The sequence below is a fragment of the Colletotrichum tamarilloi genome (genome assembly GCF_030869305.1).
Source record: "Colletotrichum tamarilloi strain Tom-12 chromosome Unknown Scaffold_204.1, whole genome shotgun sequence".
In the NCBI taxonomy this organism is placed as follows: Eukaryota; Fungi; Ascomycota; class Sordariomycetes; order Glomerellales; family Glomerellaceae; genus Colletotrichum; species Colletotrichum tamarilloi.
The window spans coordinates 4,372-21,436 of record NW_026849587.1 but is presented as its reverse complement, the minus strand read 5'-3'; the positions used below and the strand labels follow the sequence as shown (position 1 = coordinate 21,436).

General features: G+C 55.1%; 5 protein-coding genes across 5 annotated transcripts; 2 read left to right on the top strand and 3 right to left on the bottom strand.

The window, feature by feature from the left end:
- Positions 1-24: 24 nt before the first annotated feature.
- On the top strand, positions 25-1,988 carry CTAM01_16208 (phosphate-repressible phosphate permease; the record flags this gene model as incomplete). Its single annotated transcript, XM_060532201.1, has 3 exons — positions 25-103; positions 194-712; positions 796-1,988. The coding sequence occupies 3 exons, from the start codon at positions 25-27 to the stop codon at positions 1,986-1,988; spliced, it is 1,791 nt and encodes a 596-aa protein (XP_060373222.1).
- Positions 1,989-2,218: 230 nt separating this feature from the next.
- On the bottom strand, positions 2,219-4,237 carry CTAM01_16207 (HET domain-containing protein; the record flags this gene model as incomplete). The annotated part of the gene is made up of 1 exon (XM_060532200.1): positions 2,219-4,237. The coding sequence occupies one exon, from the start codon at positions 4,235-4,237 to the stop codon at positions 2,219-2,221; it is 2,019 nt and encodes a 672-aa protein (XP_060373221.1).
- Positions 4,238-10,783: 6,546 nt separating this feature from the next.
- Positions 10,784-11,258, bottom strand: CTAM01_16206 (uncharacterized protein; the record flags this gene model as incomplete). Its single annotated transcript, XM_060532199.1, has 2 exons — positions 10,784-10,947; positions 11,012-11,258. The coding sequence occupies 2 exons, from the start codon at positions 11,256-11,258 to the stop codon at positions 10,784-10,786; spliced, it is 411 nt and encodes a 136-aa protein (XP_060373220.1).
- Positions 11,259-11,814: 556 nt separating this feature from the next.
- Positions 11,815-14,032, top strand: CTAM01_16205 (fatty acid desaturase; the record flags this gene model as incomplete). Its single annotated transcript, XM_060532198.1, has 3 exons — positions 11,815-11,996; positions 12,369-13,221; positions 13,277-14,032. The coding sequence occupies 3 exons, from the start codon at positions 11,815-11,817 to the stop codon at positions 14,030-14,032; spliced, it is 1,791 nt and encodes a 596-aa protein (XP_060373219.1).
- Positions 14,033-14,865: 833 nt separating this feature from the next.
- On the bottom strand, positions 14,866-16,829 carry CTAM01_16204 (HET domain-containing protein; the record flags this gene model as incomplete). Its single annotated transcript, XM_060532197.1, has 2 exons — positions 14,866-16,202; positions 16,319-16,829. The coding sequence occupies 2 exons, from the start codon at positions 16,827-16,829 to the stop codon at positions 14,866-14,868; spliced, it is 1,848 nt and encodes a 615-aa protein (XP_060373218.1).
- Positions 16,830-17,065: the final 236 nt, after the last annotated feature.

The following is a 17,065-nucleotide window of genomic DNA, read 5'->3' as shown; positions in this document are numbered from 1 at the left end:
AAGACTAAAGCCCGGCGAGCTATCATGGCCGCCGCACTGCATCAATATGACTACGTCTTCGCCATCACCACCATCTTCTCCTTTCTCGATGCTTGGAACATTGGTATGTCTCACCAGGTTGTGCTAGAATAGACCTGCTGCAGAACTTCGATGGAGCTGCCCGTACACATACAACTGATCATGTGAAATCCAGGCGCAAATGACGTCGCAAACTCATTCGCGACGTCTGTCTCCTCCCGCTCCCTCACAATGAAACAAGCAATGGCCATTGCTGCCGTCGCCGAGTTCTCCGGCTCCGTAGCCGTCGGTTCCCGTGTGACAGACACTCTCCGTAACAAGATCATCGACCCGTACCTCTACGCCGCCCAACCTAGCGTCCTTTTGCTCGTCATGATGTGCGCCATCTTCGGCTCCTCCGTCTTCCTTAGCATCGCTACGCGCAACGGCTTGCCCGTCAGCACGACGCACTCCATCATTGGTGGACTTGTTGGCGCCGCGACCGCGAGCGTGGGTATCTCGAAAGTTAGTTGGGGGTGGGACGGGGTGTCGCAGGTGTTTGCGGCGTGGGTTGTTGCGCCGGGGTTGAGCGGGGCGCTCGGCGCGGTGATGTTTCTGGTGACAAAGAGATTCGTCTTGACCAAGGCGAATGCTGTGCGAAATGCCTTCTTTACGATTCCGTTCTACACCTTTTTGACGTTTGGCTCGTTGACGAGTGAGTCCTCGCATTTCGCTCCCCTACCCCATTGTACGAGAATAGTGATGATTCCTTCACACGGAGACTAACACGCTGAACAGTGCTCGTAGCTTGGAAAGGCGTCCAGCTCCAGGTTGAACTCACAGCAACCCAAGTCCTCATTGCAGTCTTCTCCGTCGCCACCGGCGCAACGGTCCTTCAAGCCTTCTTCCTCCTGCCCTACCTCTGGCGGAAGATTGTTAACGAAGACTGGGAGCTCACTTGGCTCATGATGTGGAAGGGCCCCTGGCTCCTTAACCGGCCGCCACCACCACTACCTCCAGCCGGAGTACGAAGAGTCAACATCAAGGACTACTACCGCGGTCACCTCACGGCCGACGAGCTCGCCTACGTGAGAGCATCGGAAACCCTCTTAGAATCAATTCAAAGCAGCCAAACGCCCTCAGACCTCTTCAAAGACGACCAACCCATCCTCTCGCCGCCAGTCCTCGGACCCCCTCAAACCCCAGGAGCAACATCGACAACATCAGCCTTGACAGAAACCACCCGCCGGCCCTCCTCATCCTCCTACTCCTCTACTTCAGAACACATCCCGCCTCGCCCGCCAGGACCCAACACGAGCCTCCCCGTCCTCACCTGGCACCTCAACCGCTTCCTCCTCCGCGGCCTAGAACAAGACGTCATCACGATGCAGAAGCGCAACGCCGTCCTCTCCTGGGACATCGCCGACATGCACGCCCGCGCCCCGCATTACGACAACCGCGCAGAACACATGTACAGCGCCCTCCAGATCCTGACCGCCTCCGCCGCGAGCTTCATCCACGGCGCAAACGACGTGGCCAACAGCATCGGGCCCTTCGCGACAGCCTACGACATCTGGCGCACGGGGGGCATCGAGACGTCGGTGGGAGTGCCGGTGTGGATTCTCTGCTTCGGCGGCGGGGCCATCGTGCTGGGCCTGTTGACGTACGGGTACCACGTCATGCGGAACCTCGGGAACAGGCTGACGCTGATTTCGCCGAGTAGGGGGTTCTGCATGGAGCTCGCGAGCGCGGTGGTGGTGATGATGGCAACGAAGCTTGCGCTGCCTGTGTCGACTACGCAGTGTATTGCCGGCGCGACGGTTGGGGTCGGGTTGGCGAATGGGGATTGGCGGTCTATTAACCCGCGGCTCGTGGCGTGGATCTATTTCGGGTGGTTTGTTACCGTGCCCGTGTCTGCGTTGTTTTCGGGGTCGTTGATGGCGTTGATTCTTAATGCGCCGCACTGGGAGGCGGCCATAAGGGGAGGATAAGGCATAGAATTTGCTTTCGATCGTGATGACGGGCCGGTACTAGGCCTTGGTGGATGTCGAGTCGTTGAATATGTTACGATACCCAAATCGTTGTGTTTTGGTTCTTTTGAGCGGGAGTCAACAGGTTCAGAGAAGTCTTGAATACTGCCTAATAGAGAAAACCGCTTTGCACCAGGAAGCAGCATTATGAATGCGTGGGTATCGCCGCTAGCTAGTCTCGCTCACACAACTCAGTGCAGTGCAAAGATCCGCATATCAGACTCTTTAGGCAGATACTTCAAAGCCCAGCCCACATGCCCATCAAGATACGCCTCCCCGATGACCGAAAAGTGCTCGACCGCGAACTCACCTTGCCTAGGAACTCTCCACAACTCCTCCTCCTTCTGCTCGTTCGTCATCGTGACAACGCCGCATCCAGGCTGTCTCAGAGACTCCAGCAACACATGCTCAATCTCTGGTCCGTAAACCCCAGCATCCCTTGAGCAAAGCACGACGGGCGTGTTGCTGCCTACTAGATACACAATCACGTCCCCCGCCGAAGCTTGCGCCGGCACGATACTCATCCTGCCCCCTCCTGTGGAGGCTAATCGCCTGCCTTCAAGGTCGGAGTCGCCGCCTGTCCGGGCAAAGTAGCCATAGAGGCGTTTGATGACACCGTTTGTGCCCGAGCCCACGAACTCGCGCTTCTTGCTGGCTTCAGAGGCCAGCCAACGCGCGAGGGTTTCGAGAAAGCCAGCATCTCCTTCTCCCGACTGGTCACCGGAAACGGATGACTGCCTGTGGAAATTCTCGAGTGCCCCGGCCCACGTAGTACCGACGACCTGACAAAGACGCTCATGCTCCGCTTCCTTGCCCTTGAGCGGAACGTGTCGATATTGACCGAACCTGTCCCCCGAGGCGTAAGCGTTTCTATACATCCCCATCAACTCGGATCTCGCGGCGTCATAGTCTCCAGTCAGGTACGAATTCTGTAGACCAGGTGGCATCACGCAGCTGACGTGCATGATCGTCTCGACCTTCATGCCAATGTGGCCCAAAACAAGCGGCAGATCACTATTCGAAGACTGGGTAAAGGCATGGTGGACCTCCTTTTTCACTCTGATGTGGTCCAAGCTGTTGTCCTGGATCATGCAGAGCGGATTCCTCTTGGTGTACGAAGCTTCGAGATTCCAATCGGGTGCCCATGATGGAAGGCCATCTAGTCGTTTCGAAGCGGGAGCATCGTCTACGTGAAACACCATCTGCTCAATACCAAGCTCGTAGAACATGTACTGGGCAACTTTGCCAAATGTACGACCGACCGACATGTTGTAGTCAATCTTCAAGTACTGCTCAACAGTCTCGAGATCACTAATGATGCCAAACGTGGCGTACACAAAGTCGGCTGGGTTCGTGGCGCCTAGCCCTCTGCGCGCCTTGATGGCGCGGTGTAGAGGGAGCCTCGACTGGCTGGCCCAGCTCGCGTTCATATCCGCCAGGACGCGCCGCCTCTCTTCGTCGTTCTGCGCCCTCGGTGACGAGCCTGGGCCGCCGCCACCGAGGAAGAAAGCGCAGAACTCGCGCCATCGTATCCGTCTGCTACCGCATTGGACCCAGGGATCTCTCGACAGGACAAGCTCCTGAAAGACCCAGACGCGCTCAAACCATGTCTTGGACAGCAAGCTCCAAGGCCCCCCTTCTCCTATCGCGGCGACGGCGGTACTTTCGCCGTTATCCGTGCCGGGCTCGGGGGCGAACTCACGGGGTACGGAAAACACTTCAGCCACGTCGGGCGTGAGATGGCCGAGGTGGATGACGGTGCTGTGGGCAGTCGAGTAGATTTGCCCCATCAACCTCACCTGGGCGTTGCGCTCGTCGACGTTATCCTGATCAATGCAGAGAGCGTCCGCCCAGACCCTCCTCACGCGCGTGGGGTCGCGCAGGTCGCGCAGGGCGTCGTCGAGCGAGGCTGTGATTGCAAAGAGGTGCTCACGGCCGCCGCCATCGACGAGTCGGATCCGACATGCCCGTTCTGAGGTGCCCCATACGTACGACAGGGCTGTGTACGGGTCGATCAGGTCGTAGTCGCACTCGGCGAGGGTGGTGTTGCGTAGGGATCCCCTGAGTTGGTCTGCGCGGGCGGCGGAGGGCTCGAGGAGGAGCAGCCTGAAGGCGTCGTTGTCGTTACCGCCACCGCTGGTGCCGGTGCCTGTGGATGAGAGCGGTTCGTAGTCGTACCTGTGCTCGCATTCAGGCTCATACGCGGACATGATGGGCGGAGCGCGGGGTGCAACTTGGCACTGGGTTTATCTTGTTCGGGGACCCGGGGTTTACTGAAGGTGCCGTCGGTGATCGGTCCGATGCCGCTCACTACCAAGTATCCGGTTCCGTGAGGTGAGGGCCTGGACGGAAGTGGAGACCCTGGCCTCCGCGGGAGGGAAGGGTTTCTCCCCTTCAACGATGACTAGATGGATGCTATTTTGGCAAACTCGGTGATAATGCAGATTCAAACTTTGCTTATCTTCGCGCGTACAGCTCGTTCCGACGGGATTTTGCCTTTTGCCCTTTGTTCTGGTTCTTTGGTACACCCTCTCCCGGATCGTCTTGATGTGAGGCAAAACAAAACGGAATTGGTATCTGCCCGCGTCTGAATCTTACATGCTTTTCGTCCCAAACCGGAGACGGGATGACAACAGATCTTACTCCACGTGACTCGGACGAAGGCCGATTGTTTCTTGGCCGAGTCAGCTTTAGTTTCACGGCAGTATGGTACTTTCGTCCATCTGATGTATGTATTGTTTCTTGCAGTGAGAAGATTGTCAGGGTCAAACGGCGAGCAGATGAGTCAATTCGGGTATCGGGATGAAGGATGCAATGATTCGAGAACACTGTTCTTCTTGGGGGACATTGCGCTTCATCTTGCCAAACGTAGATGTCGGCCGTGCCGTGATAACCAGTTATTAGACGACTCGGCCGGGGCGATTCGGTGTGCGTGAGGGAAAATTGACGACCAGCTGCGGTGGCGACCGAAACAGCTTGAAACCTTAGTCAGCAGGCTCAACGTCCAGGAAGAGACAAGGTTATGCCTGAGGCTGAAACTGTCTAGAATGGAGCGGTAGGTACCTATAGAATGGAAAGAGTCAGTGGGGGATAATCCGAGCTCCACGAGGGATAGTGCGAGTTAATCCGAGAGCTCGTGACCGGGGCAAAGGAAAGCCGTTGCTGGAAAGCCAATCAAACCGTTACCGAGTGGAGATCCCAGGCCCCTTGATCTTGGTCCGTCCAGAGTCGAATCTCAATCGGACGGGATTCTGGGTCCAGGCCCAGAAACCACGTTTAGTGTCGTATCCAGCACGCGAACCTCTGCGCGCCAATCCCACGCTGGGAAAAGCGTAGATTCAAAGGCTGGCATTTGGCATGTCTAGGTGCCATCGCGCATGTCTTTCTCCAACTTGTCTCCAAAGTGGCAGAAAAGCTCTAGCCTCAAGTAGCTTCCCGTAGCTCGCACGCCAATGCCATGCCCGCGGCCCCCTAACCCATCCGAATTACTATGGTAGATGGCGCCGCTGGAACTGCCTCACAGTCTACGGAGTACAACTCGTTAGAATCAAGTTGATCAGCAGGAGTGGACGAGACAGAAAGGCTGGAGCCAGCATGCCAGCAAGTCCTGTACAGCCAATGGGCCACGAGCCTGTGAGTAGTCGAGAGAGGGGGCATAAGAGCTGAAGAGAATGATGAACATTGATGAACATCATCATGGATCTATGGGCTATTTGCCAGACGGAACGGCCAAACCCCTTTCTGCTAGTCTCCGCTATTGCGTATTGCCAACCCTCCTTTGCCTCCCTCGGTCGTATCACGCGTATGGGATTTGCGCTTTCCAACTGCGCATCAGCCTTTTCTGCATGCCGCCTATTTGGATCGTCTTGTGTTGTTCCTGCAACATCCCACTTTTGATTGTCCGTCTAGCTTATGGCTTCAATGGGAATCCAAGCCGACTTGCGACACCAATGACGCTAATTCCCTCCCCTATGCTTTCTTTCTTTCTCTTCTCCATCGAATGTGGCTAACCACAGTGTCAAAAGATCCGAGACGGTGAACGGAAGCTAGGAAGTTTGAAAAGTTGCATAGGGATCGTCGTCTGGCCGTACCACTTTTCTGAGATATTCTTGGGAGTTGGCAGAATTGGCCGAATGGTTGTATCCGTTACTGCGTAGGTATCCATATGACGCCCCCACCCCTCCCAAGAAGTCCTTCCCCTCTCCCTGGTGACCCCAAATCCCTCCCCTTTCCCATCAATTTGTTCTGAACCCGCGGACGGGCGAGCCCCATGACAGACTGTGCCACTCAACGGTCTCGAACATGGATACGGGATATTACGTACGCGGCCTTGCTTCCGGGTACCTACATTTTTCTCCTGCGGCACTCCATTGGCGATGGCACCTCGCCAGGCTCGCACCTATTTTCCTTGCTGACTTCCGCTTCGCTCACCACACCCCTGGGCCCCGGTCCTTAGTCGTGGCTGTTAAGTGGGGTTCCTTTTCGAAGTTGCATAGATTTTCTGGGATGACAGGCATGGCAGCTGTTCCAGTTCCAGCCCGCTCCCGCTTCTTCAATTCAATCTTGGTGTTGCTGCGCTGCAGCAGCAGCAGCACATGCAGCGTCACCGTGCCGGGATATCGGATAGGTGAGACGGCAAAAAGCGATTCAGCCAACAACCACCACCTGGCTTAAGGCCTAGGTACACACACCTCGGCTACGAGTTACTCAGCTGAGCGCTATTTCCGAGCTGACTCTCTCGCTAGGTAGGCGCTGGAACGCTGGCTGGCACGAGCCCGGTGGTAAAAGTCTGGAAACTCTTGTTGCCGAATAGAAACGAATCGGGGAAAAAAAGACGCACACAGCACAGCTTGGTCCTCTATAAGGAACCTGCTGATGTTGCTGATGGAGGTGCATCGTGTAGGGTGATTGGATGCAGCCACCATCCCGCAATGGAAGGCCTGCAGCAAGTGCAGTGCAGCCAGCCTGCAGGGAAAAAAGTCACCTACCTATGTGTACCCGAAGAGATGGGATGCCAATTGTTTGGCGTGTGTTGTGTGCCTCGTCTCATTCGTCTCGCAAACACGGAACGAGATAAAATAAGGAAGCCAATGAAAAAGTTAGATAGGACGAGCGCGGAGTACCCCAGCGGCTAGGTTTTTTGGCTATTGCTGCGACATGACGCTCAATTAGGAGGTTAAATTGGAACGAGATTTGTGACCATCGGCGAACCACCTCTCACGCAGCACGAAGCATATCCTGCTGGTAGATGATAGAGTGCCGTGATGTGAGGTTAGATAGATGAGCAGTATAGATTACCTCAGGTAGTAGAGAAACCGTGGGTAGATGGTAGATAGAGGCATGCCGCATGATGGGAACTAGAGGAAGTCGGCGCCATCCATCAATCCCCTCCCGCTTCGGGTTCGCAGTTGACGTTTTGTGGGGTCTTTGCGAGGCGCAGTCGGCGGCGCCAAGGGGAAACTTCCGTTAGCCAAGAGGCTGGAGCCTGGCCATTGGATGATTACGGTGTTTCCCGTTTTCGCAGCTTGCTGCTTGCTGCTTCCTGAGTTTGCTTCTGGTCGTTCTTGCCGTCTTTCTGCTCCATACCTCGGTTTGCGGGATGCCCCCACTTGGCCACCCGTCCATCATCTTTTTGTTGCGTTTATTTCGGACTGTAACATGATGTCTGTCCTTCATCAATTAATCTTCCCGCGGGTATCCGTACGTTGAGTTCGTTATCAACGGTGGGTCATAGGACTTAGAGGATCAAAGCACGTTCGCATTTCGAACGGATGCTATCGCATTGTGGCTTTTCAAGTTCCGAACCCCCCCTTGGCTTGCCGTTGCCCAAGTTGCCCCTCCCTCCCCTGCGGCGCTGCCTTGACAGGCGCGCCATTTCCCTCGGGCCAATTTCGTCTGGTTCCGCCCCAACAGCTCGGCTCGCTAAATGAGCCACCACCTGGCACCACCTCGCACGGGGAAGGAAGGACCAGGGAGGGGCAAGCGACCAAGGTGGACGGGGTTGAATGGGACCGCGTACAGTAGCCGAGGGAAACAGTTCCCTTTGAGGTCTTGCGGCTTGCCAAGTTGCCATGTGCAATCAGAGGTCAAAGAAAAACCAAGAAAACCAAGAGACGAGGCAATGGGATTGGGCCAAAAGATTCAAACAGCCGCTCCAACCAAGACTGCGACACACACACACACACAAACCAGGCCAAGGCTCCCCCAAGACTAAGGTAGAGAGAGTCGAGACATGGTGGGAGGTCTAGCCAGAGCTTGAGCGGCATTTCCAGAAACATTCTATCGCATGTTCAAAACTTGGGTCAAGTTTTGACTCCAGACTCTCCTCTCACTCTCCCACCCACACATGCACTTGTCAGTCAAGACTCAACCATGGAGACGGATCTGCCGTATGAGGGGTTCTCGGTTCTACACTAGTCAAGACTCAAGAGTCAAGGCTCGATGGGAGAAAAGGGCATTCCCAGCACAATCGCCACACTCCTAGTCTCTCCCGTCTCTCTCAGAGCAGGTGCCGTCTTTGTGTCAATGTGTCCTTGGTGTCTCTTCGCGGGACGGTGGAATTGAGTTTCAAGGGTCCTGGGTCCTCGTCCCACTTGTTCTCCATTCTTTTCTGGCGCGCTTCCCACTCAAGACGCGTGTTCTCGGGGGTTCTTGACTCTTGCCAACTTGTTTTTCTTCGCTCTTTCCTTTCTTCCACTCTTTGCGAGGTGCGTGGTGCGAAATGCCAAAGTGTCTGTGTGCGGCTGCCAAGTCTTCGGAGGGGTGCACTTGCTTGGTCTTGGTCTTGGTCTTGCCTAGTCTTAGCCTGTTGGAAAGTGACTTGGGAAGGAGCTTAGGTGAATGAGGGAAAGGGCAACGCGAGGCCCCAGAAACCTGGAAGGTGCAGCAAGTCTGGAGAATGGAGAACTGGGCAATTGCGTTGCAACAGTTTAGCCTGCGGCGCACTTGCACCCGCGTACTGAAGTGCGTACTTCCTGCCAAGGTGGTCCCGCCCCTCCGTATCGAGTACGGTCCTTCCTTCCCTGCCAAGCTACCTATTCACCCACTCAAGAGCCCCCAAGGTTTGAATAGTGGAAGGTCCCAAGGAGCTCTTCTCTTTCCTCGGTTTTCCTCAGCCGTGTTCCGGTGACCGTCACGGTTCCCCATGTCGACCGTGATGGATGTGATGTTCAGGTAATACGCGCACTGCGCACCGCTCACCACCCGCGCACTTCGTACCGTCTTCGGGTCCAATGGTAGGGAGGCAAAGACAAGGAATGACCTTCCAGAATGGCAGAATCCACCGCCTTCTCCAACATTGGAAAAGTGCCTGATTTGAGAAGGACCCCAATATTCATCGTTTCAGCCTTTCAGGGTCCTGTCGAGGCTCCCACTGCCCAGCCCAGGCCCCCCCGCCGGCGCAAGGTCAACCGGTGTCAATCAGATAAGCTCCTTCTCCTTTTTTCTTCTTTAATTTTTTTCTCCTTCCATCCTCGCTCACCCCGGTACACGCCCATCTTGTTTGATTTTCGAGTCTCACTCTTCGTAAATCTCTTACAATTGCTTCAATCTAGAGTCATTCGTCTGTTATTCTCGTCTGCTATCTGCCGTGTGCTGAGGCAAAGGCAAAAGGCCAATGCATAGTCGCACCTTGCAGAGCCCAGCCCCCATTCTCCAGCAAGCCCGGTGGCCCCAAGCTCCCAAGAGGCGAGAAAGAGAAGAGCAGCAACGCAACAAGCTGCGCCCCCGGGGCTAGCGAAAGCGCCAACGGCCAATTTACTAGATTGGATCAGGGGGGGATTCGGGAAACAAGATTGGCAGATGGGGAGGGGTGTGGCCTGGCCGTGAATGAGCTGGGCGCGTCCATTTCCATTCTGTCAATCTTTTTTTCTTTGCAAACTTGCGCGTATGTATCCATACTATCATTCGTACGTATTCGTACCTGCGTACCTCTGCGTACCCATACGAATACTCGCTGTCATTCATTCTGCTCTGCATTTTCAGCGTCGAATCTCATACACACAGACATTTTTGTTTGTTTAGCTTTCTCCTTACCTGTTCATACCTCTTTCATTTTTACTCACTCACCACATGTCTGATTGCCATGTCCACACAGCTACGCCATCGCGCATACAGACACACAGAGTACCTTACCTACACCACTTTGTAGGCACAGCAATCCGATACCTTGGCTGCAACCACAACCACCGCAACCTGGCTGATGTTCGGTTCCTTTTTGTCTTGGCGGGACATCTAGGAGTGGGAAGCTAGTCGGGGAGATTGGAAAGACTACTTTCTTGCATCTCAATGATGAGAGAGAGAGTCTCTCCATCGGTTTCCCCCTCCGCCCCCCTGCACCATGTCATGTCTCCATGTCCACAGTTTCTCTCACCCTTGGCCCATGGTATGGCCCATGGCATGGCCCATGTCCCATCCTAATCCCAATCCCCCATATCCATCCCGTCCCCATCCAGCCACTTGCACCTCCCACAAGAACCCACGCGCACTGTTTCGACCTGCCTAAATCGAAGACAAGCTGTCCTTGACCGACGGTAGTCTCTCACACTCACACTATGAGTAGTAGCAACAGCAGCAGCAGCCCGCACACACTTGTGGCAGTGGGTTGACTCTTGGTGGTGAATTCAAGAAACCAAGTGGGTGTGGATGCAATGGGAAAAAAATGATCCACAAATCTTTTGAAGAACCACCTTACCTGGGCACCCTCGCCTCGCTCCACGCTCCACGCTCCACGCACTGCACGACCTGCTTGCTCCTCGTTACTCGTAGTCTCGTACGGGGATGAGCCACGGGGTATACGGAGTAGGTACCGTACCGTCCCTGGCATCTTTGCCGCCGCCGCTTGCTTCGTCTCGTCTGGTGTACTTTCTTGGTGGTGCTTTTGCTGGTGCTGGTTGTTGCTCTTTCTCTCTCTCTCTCTGTCCTGGATGGAGCTGGTTTGCGGCTTGCCTGTTGCGCTGCTCCTTTCCATCCACGTTTCTTCTCACGTTCTCGTCTCGTCTCGTCTCTCCTCCTCCCCCCAGTATCCGTATCCATCCATCCATCCAGTATTATCCCATTCACCTCACACCCCCGTCGCCCTGTTACGTTAGCCCGTTGTCCCGTCTGCCCGTTTCTTGTCTCTCCCGTCCCTCTCTCTCTTGACTCTTGCTCGTTTGTTCTGCCCTTTATCCAGAGCCTGCCCCCCCTCCATCTTCCTAATTCCCAGGTCATGTCCATGTCGTCTGTTCTCATCTGAAAATGGCACGAGTGTCGACTGCTTCGCCTTTGCCGTAAATTCTCTTTCTCGCCATCTCGAACCGAAAGCTGTCCGACAGGGTCCTGAAGCTTTCCTGTCACCGCGCATCTTGCCTGCCGCCAGCCAGCCCACCCCCCCAAGCAAGCCAAGGTCGATAATACGTAAATACCGCATCACCCACCTTCGACCAGCCAGTTCGTCCCCGGCGCATCACCATCACCTACCCAGGTTCACCACCGAACCGACTCTTCCCTTTTCTTCTTCCTACCCTCTTGCGACTGGACCTCAACTGCCTGTTGACCTTGTATGCAACTGTGTGGCGATAATCTGAGTTCGATTGGGGTTTTGTGTTCGTTGGGCCAAGTTCGACCGCACCTTCCCTTCCTGCCTTCCAGCAGTCACCCTCTCGAATTCACCACGTTGACGAAACCTCGTCACCACCACCCACCAAATAAGAAATCGTCGATCCTTCTTTTTTCGACGAATCCGAAATTTGGCTACACAGCGCAAATTTTTTAATCGAATAACGAAACGATCCATACAATTACGAAAATGGATCGTGATAGCAGAATCATCACCCCCCGCGAGGTGGAGGGCATGATTGCAGATGGACGCACAATTGTCATTCTTGACGAAATGGTTCTTCGCCTCGACGGGTGGATGGGCAAGCATCCTGGTGGCCAGTTGGCTATCCTGCACATGGTTGGAAGAGATGCGACCGACGAGATCAAAGTGTAAGAGGCTCGACTTACCTTCCATGTCCAATTAACCTTTGGGTGCATCACATCTGCCCCCCTCCCACCATCTTCAGCTTGAGGCTGAGAACCCCCTCCGAATCTGGACCCTTATGCGGCGTGCCCCCATCATTCCCGCGGGTTCGGATAAATAATCTGAAAAGGGGTGGGACGTCGGGAAAAAAGAAGCATCCGGGAATGCGAAAGCGACCGAGATATAATCAGCAGTCTGGTTAAGCTTATTTTCCCACATGGTCCAAATGGTGGGAGAAGGGGGAAAGGGCCAATTAATATTTCGGATTCGCTGGACATTCGGACTCCGTTGTTGATGCGTTAAGTGGAATTAGTGTGCTGACATATCGCTTTTGACAGGTACCATTCGGCTGCCACACTCAACACCATGAAGGCCTTTCGGATCGGCCGGAAACCTGCGGGTCCCTGGATCAACATGACACCACCAATTAGGGGCGGCGTCTACACCAAGCAAGAGACCACAACACCCGCATCTGCACCCAACGCTGCCGGTGCTACTGCAGATGATGCCACGGACGCTGCCGTCGACTGCCCCTCGTCCGATCTCGATGAAGATGACTCCGCCGACGATGCCGTCTCCGATGTATCTGGCGGGAGCTCCCGCACGTCCCTGACTTCCGAATGCAGCAGTGCAGAGGTCGAGACCAAGCCCGAGCCCCAGACTGAGACGGGCATTAGACGTCGTCTTGCTGCACCTGCAGACCCAACCGACGATGCCCTCGCCGCCGGCCCCGGTCTGTCGGGCCGGAGCCGCATGACCGCCGACCAGTACACCGAGTGGTCCATCCAACAGAACATCAACAAGGATCTCGACGAGTACCCTTCTCTCGACCCTGCCGTTCAGCGCGATATCCAGGAAAAGTACCGCCTGCTCCATGAGCGTATTAAGAATGCTGGTCTTTACGACTGCCCCTACTTGGACTATGGCAAGGAGATGTGCAGATACTCGACTCTGTTCGCCCTCTTCCTCACTGCTCTGCACTATGAGTGGTACATGACCTCGGCCTGCTTCTTGGGTCTCTTCTGGCATCAGATCATGTTCTCTGCCCACGACGCTGGACACGGAGCCATCACCCACAACTTTACCTTTGACACCCTCATTGGTCTCTTTGTTGCCGACTTCTGCTGCGGCCTTTCTATGGGATGGTGGAAGAGCAGTCACAATGTCCACCATCTCATTACCAACCAGCCTGTAAGTCTTCCATATTATCCATCACGTCTCGATCTACGTAACTAACACGCCTCAGGAGCACGATCCCGATATCCAGAACGTCCCTCTCTTCGCTACCTGCCCTTCTTTCTTCAAGTCCATCAAGTCGACTTACTACGACGGCTTCGTCTTCGTCTGGGATGCCGCTGCCGACGTTCTCGCCAAGTACCAGGCGTACACCTACTACCCCGTCATGGGCATCGCTCGCTTCAACCTCTACCTTCTCTCCTGGCTTCACGTCCTGTCCCGCAGATCATCCTCCCTGGGTGCCTCCAAGGCCTGGTGGATTCGCCCGACTGAGATTGCCTTCATGGCCTGCTTCTGGTACATCTTTGGCTGGCGTCTGATTCTCAACACTCTTCCAACCTGGCCCATCCGCATCGCCTTCGTTTTGGTCTCTCACATTATCACTATGCCTCTGCATGTTCAGATTACTCTGTCTCACTGGGGCATGTCCACCTCGGACCTTGGCGAGTCCGAGTCCTTTGCGCAGCGCCAGCTTCGCACCACCATGGACGTCGACTGCCCCGCCTGGTTGGATTTCATCCACGGCGGTCTCCAGTTCCAGGCCGTGCACCACCTCTTCCCGCGCGTCCCGCGGCACAATCTCCGCAAGGCGCAGGTCTTTGTCAAGGAGTTCTGCAAGGATACCGGCATCCCATATTCCATCTTGGGTTTCGTTGACGGCAACAAAAAGGTCATTGGAAGACTCGAGGAGGTCAGCGATCAGCTACGTACACTTCTCAACTGCCAAAAGTTCATGGCGGAGACGGGCGAGAGCGCCCTGCATTAGACACAGCATCAATGCATTGTTTCGGCGTTGGAGGGTTATTTTCATAGACTAGATAAAAGCTGTCTGCTGTCTTAATGTTCAACTGTTCATATATTCATTCTACAACATGACCTTACAAGTATTGTCAACTGTAGTGAAATTTTCATGGGTGACATCATGTTGACCACCGTACGATACGGTACGGTGCAGCAGTAACAACCTGCCAGACTATTTCCAGAACTGAAGAAACGGAACCACGTGGTGATCGAGATGACATTAACATCACCCAGATCGCTGGCTCTGGGGAACCTGCACACGCCAGAGAGTCTAAACTATTCTCCGTATGGAGTCCACTGATGTGATCACTCCCGGACTGACGACGTTGAGACGAAATTAAAGAATGGATTGTGGCCTGACCACCCTCCTAAGACCGGGTACGGACCGTACGGATGTAATATGCAAGGGGGAACACGGAAGCATATCCTGGCCTGGGCTTGGCTGGGGCTCAAGAGGAGGTGGAGGAAAGGGGGAGATGGGTAAATGGGAGATCGAAGATCGAGATATTCGGACTTTGGAGAGGAGATTGTTGAGTCCGAAGCTAAGGTAAGGTTGTGTTTTCTGGTGGATCCGCCGGGGTAGCGCTGAGTAAGTGGTGCGGACTGCCGGTGCCGATTCCGGGAGGGCCGGGCTTCTGGTTGGGGAGATGGGCATATGTAATGCCTTGTTTACCCTTCTGTCTGGCTCTTTTCCTGTGTTTATTTGGGGATCCTACCTGAGATGCCCCATTCCTGGGTGTCCTGGGTTGAATTCATGGTCCCGGCTCTGGAGGGTTGACGGGACGCTTCGTCAAGTACCTACACCAACGCCCACTCCGCCAACTCGCCCTCGTCATCAGGCCACGCTTCTCCGTCCATGACCCCGTCGACGACCGCATACCCGACGACTATGTACCCCCCGCTCCCCCTCGACCGAACGACGAACGGGACATCTAGCCCCGAAAAGACGCAGATCTCATCTCCCGGCTGCGGTTCCGAAACGCAGAACCCGAAGTAGTTGTGAGTGGTGAGGAACATACAGCCCGAGCCCACGGCCACGGTGATGTTGCCTATCTTCAACCAGGCGGGCGGTGTCTGTGACGCTACTCCTTCTGCGAGTGCTGAAGGTGTGGAGACTGCGGTCAAGGAGGCGGCGTCGGGTTGCGTTCGTGGGTTTGCGCGGAGGATGCGCACGAGGAGGGCTTGGATGCTGCGAAAGGTTCGAAGTGCGTTTTCTTGAGTTTCTTTGCTTGCGTCGGTGGGCGGCGGTGACAAGATGTCTGCGAGGAAGGCCTGGGAGACACGTCTGGCGTCACCTACCCAGGCGATGAACTCTTCCTTCTTGTCTGCTAGGACAAAGGATAGGTCGAATAATGGGAGTTTGGGGCTGATCCTGTCGCCTACGCGCCCGACGCATCTGCCTTTGAGGTAGAGCGTGTGTGCGTCGGGTGAGAATCTGTAGGAGGGTTTGCTGCTGCGGGAGGAGGATGAGGGGACGTCGAGGAGGATTCTGCCGTCTGTGGTTTGTTTGTTCCAGTTTAGGGCCCAGGAGGGGAGGTCTGGGACGGGGGTGACATGAGTGCTTGTTGCTGAAGTTGATGTTGATGGTGACGGTGGTGTCGATGTGTCTCCTCCATCGAGGAGGAGGAGATGGGTGAGACTGTCCTGTCCCAGGATATGCTGCCTCGTCGCCTCACGGTAAACCTTTCCTACGGGATCCGTGTAGTGGACCGCTACTTTTCCGAAGGTCTCTGGGAATATAGATCGTAGGGCGTAAATTTTGTGACGGGGTTCCGTCGACTGTAAGTACAGCAGCATTCTGAGCTGGTAGACATCCAACTTCCCGCGGCGCGCAGCAATCTTCGCCGCTTCTCGCTGCTCGTCGGCATCTGCGGCATTCACAGCAACATTCGCAGAAGTAACGGTCGTAGTAGAAACGTCCGTGATGATTATCCGACGCATGTTGATGGCGAGCTGGTTCGGGTCCGGGTGACTTTTATGGGCGTCGCCCCAGTTCTGGAGGATGGTGGAGAGGGCTTCGCCCCCGCCGTCGAGGCAGAGGATGAAGGCATTGCTGTAAGTTGCTTCCTGGAGGGTCCAGACGCGCAGCCAGTAGGGTGCGCGTTGGATTTTGGAGAGGAGGATTGGGTCTAGGTCTGTGATGGGGGCGTCAGTGAGAGGACGGGAGGTATTTTTCTGCAAAAGCGGTGTAAGTTGAGACGTAGGGTTGGATCTCCCGCGCTTCAGATTTACGTTCTGCGGCGGCGCTCACCTCGCTTCTGATCGTCCTTCACCCTCGGAACACCCTTGTACAAGGCAAGCACCGAAGCAGGAGCCCACTCGTTGCCAAGCCAGACAAACACGTACTTTGCCTTTTTGTAGAGTTCCGCCATCATCCCGACCTGGACGCTCTTCTCGTCGTTGGAGGACTGGTTGATGCAGACGGCGTCGACCCATAGTGAGAGGTCGCGAATGCGTGGGCCGCGGAGGATGTTGAGGACGGCGGCGCAGTTTGGGGTTATCATTAGCGGGGGTTGTTGGATTTGCTGGGCGCCATTGGAAGTTGCTGTTGCGATGGTGGTAGTTTTTACTACTCTCAGGGGGACGTTTGAGGGTTCGCCTCCCCAGGTGTAGGAGAGGGCTGCGTAGGAGACTGGGTTGTCGAGGGAGGTTTCTTCAAACGAGCATTCGAGGGGGGAGGATTCATCTGCGGTGTTGACGAGGCGGATGAGGCGGATTGATTTTGGAGCGGAGAAGGGTGTGTATTGATACCGAGCGGCCATTGTTGAGTTTCGCTGTTGAGTAGAGATAGTCTGGTGGTCGTGGTGACATGGAGTTTCGCGATCACGGTGGTAAGAGTCCAGAAGCTAAGGCCTAACTCTCTCGGTGTCGATGATAGCGGCCATAAAGGTTGCTTTCCGGAGAGATTCGCTCAGACCAGAAATTAAAAGCATATAAGCCGCGACTGGCAAATGAGATGATGTGTTGTGATTGTGTTTTTCATCAAGACCATAAGTCT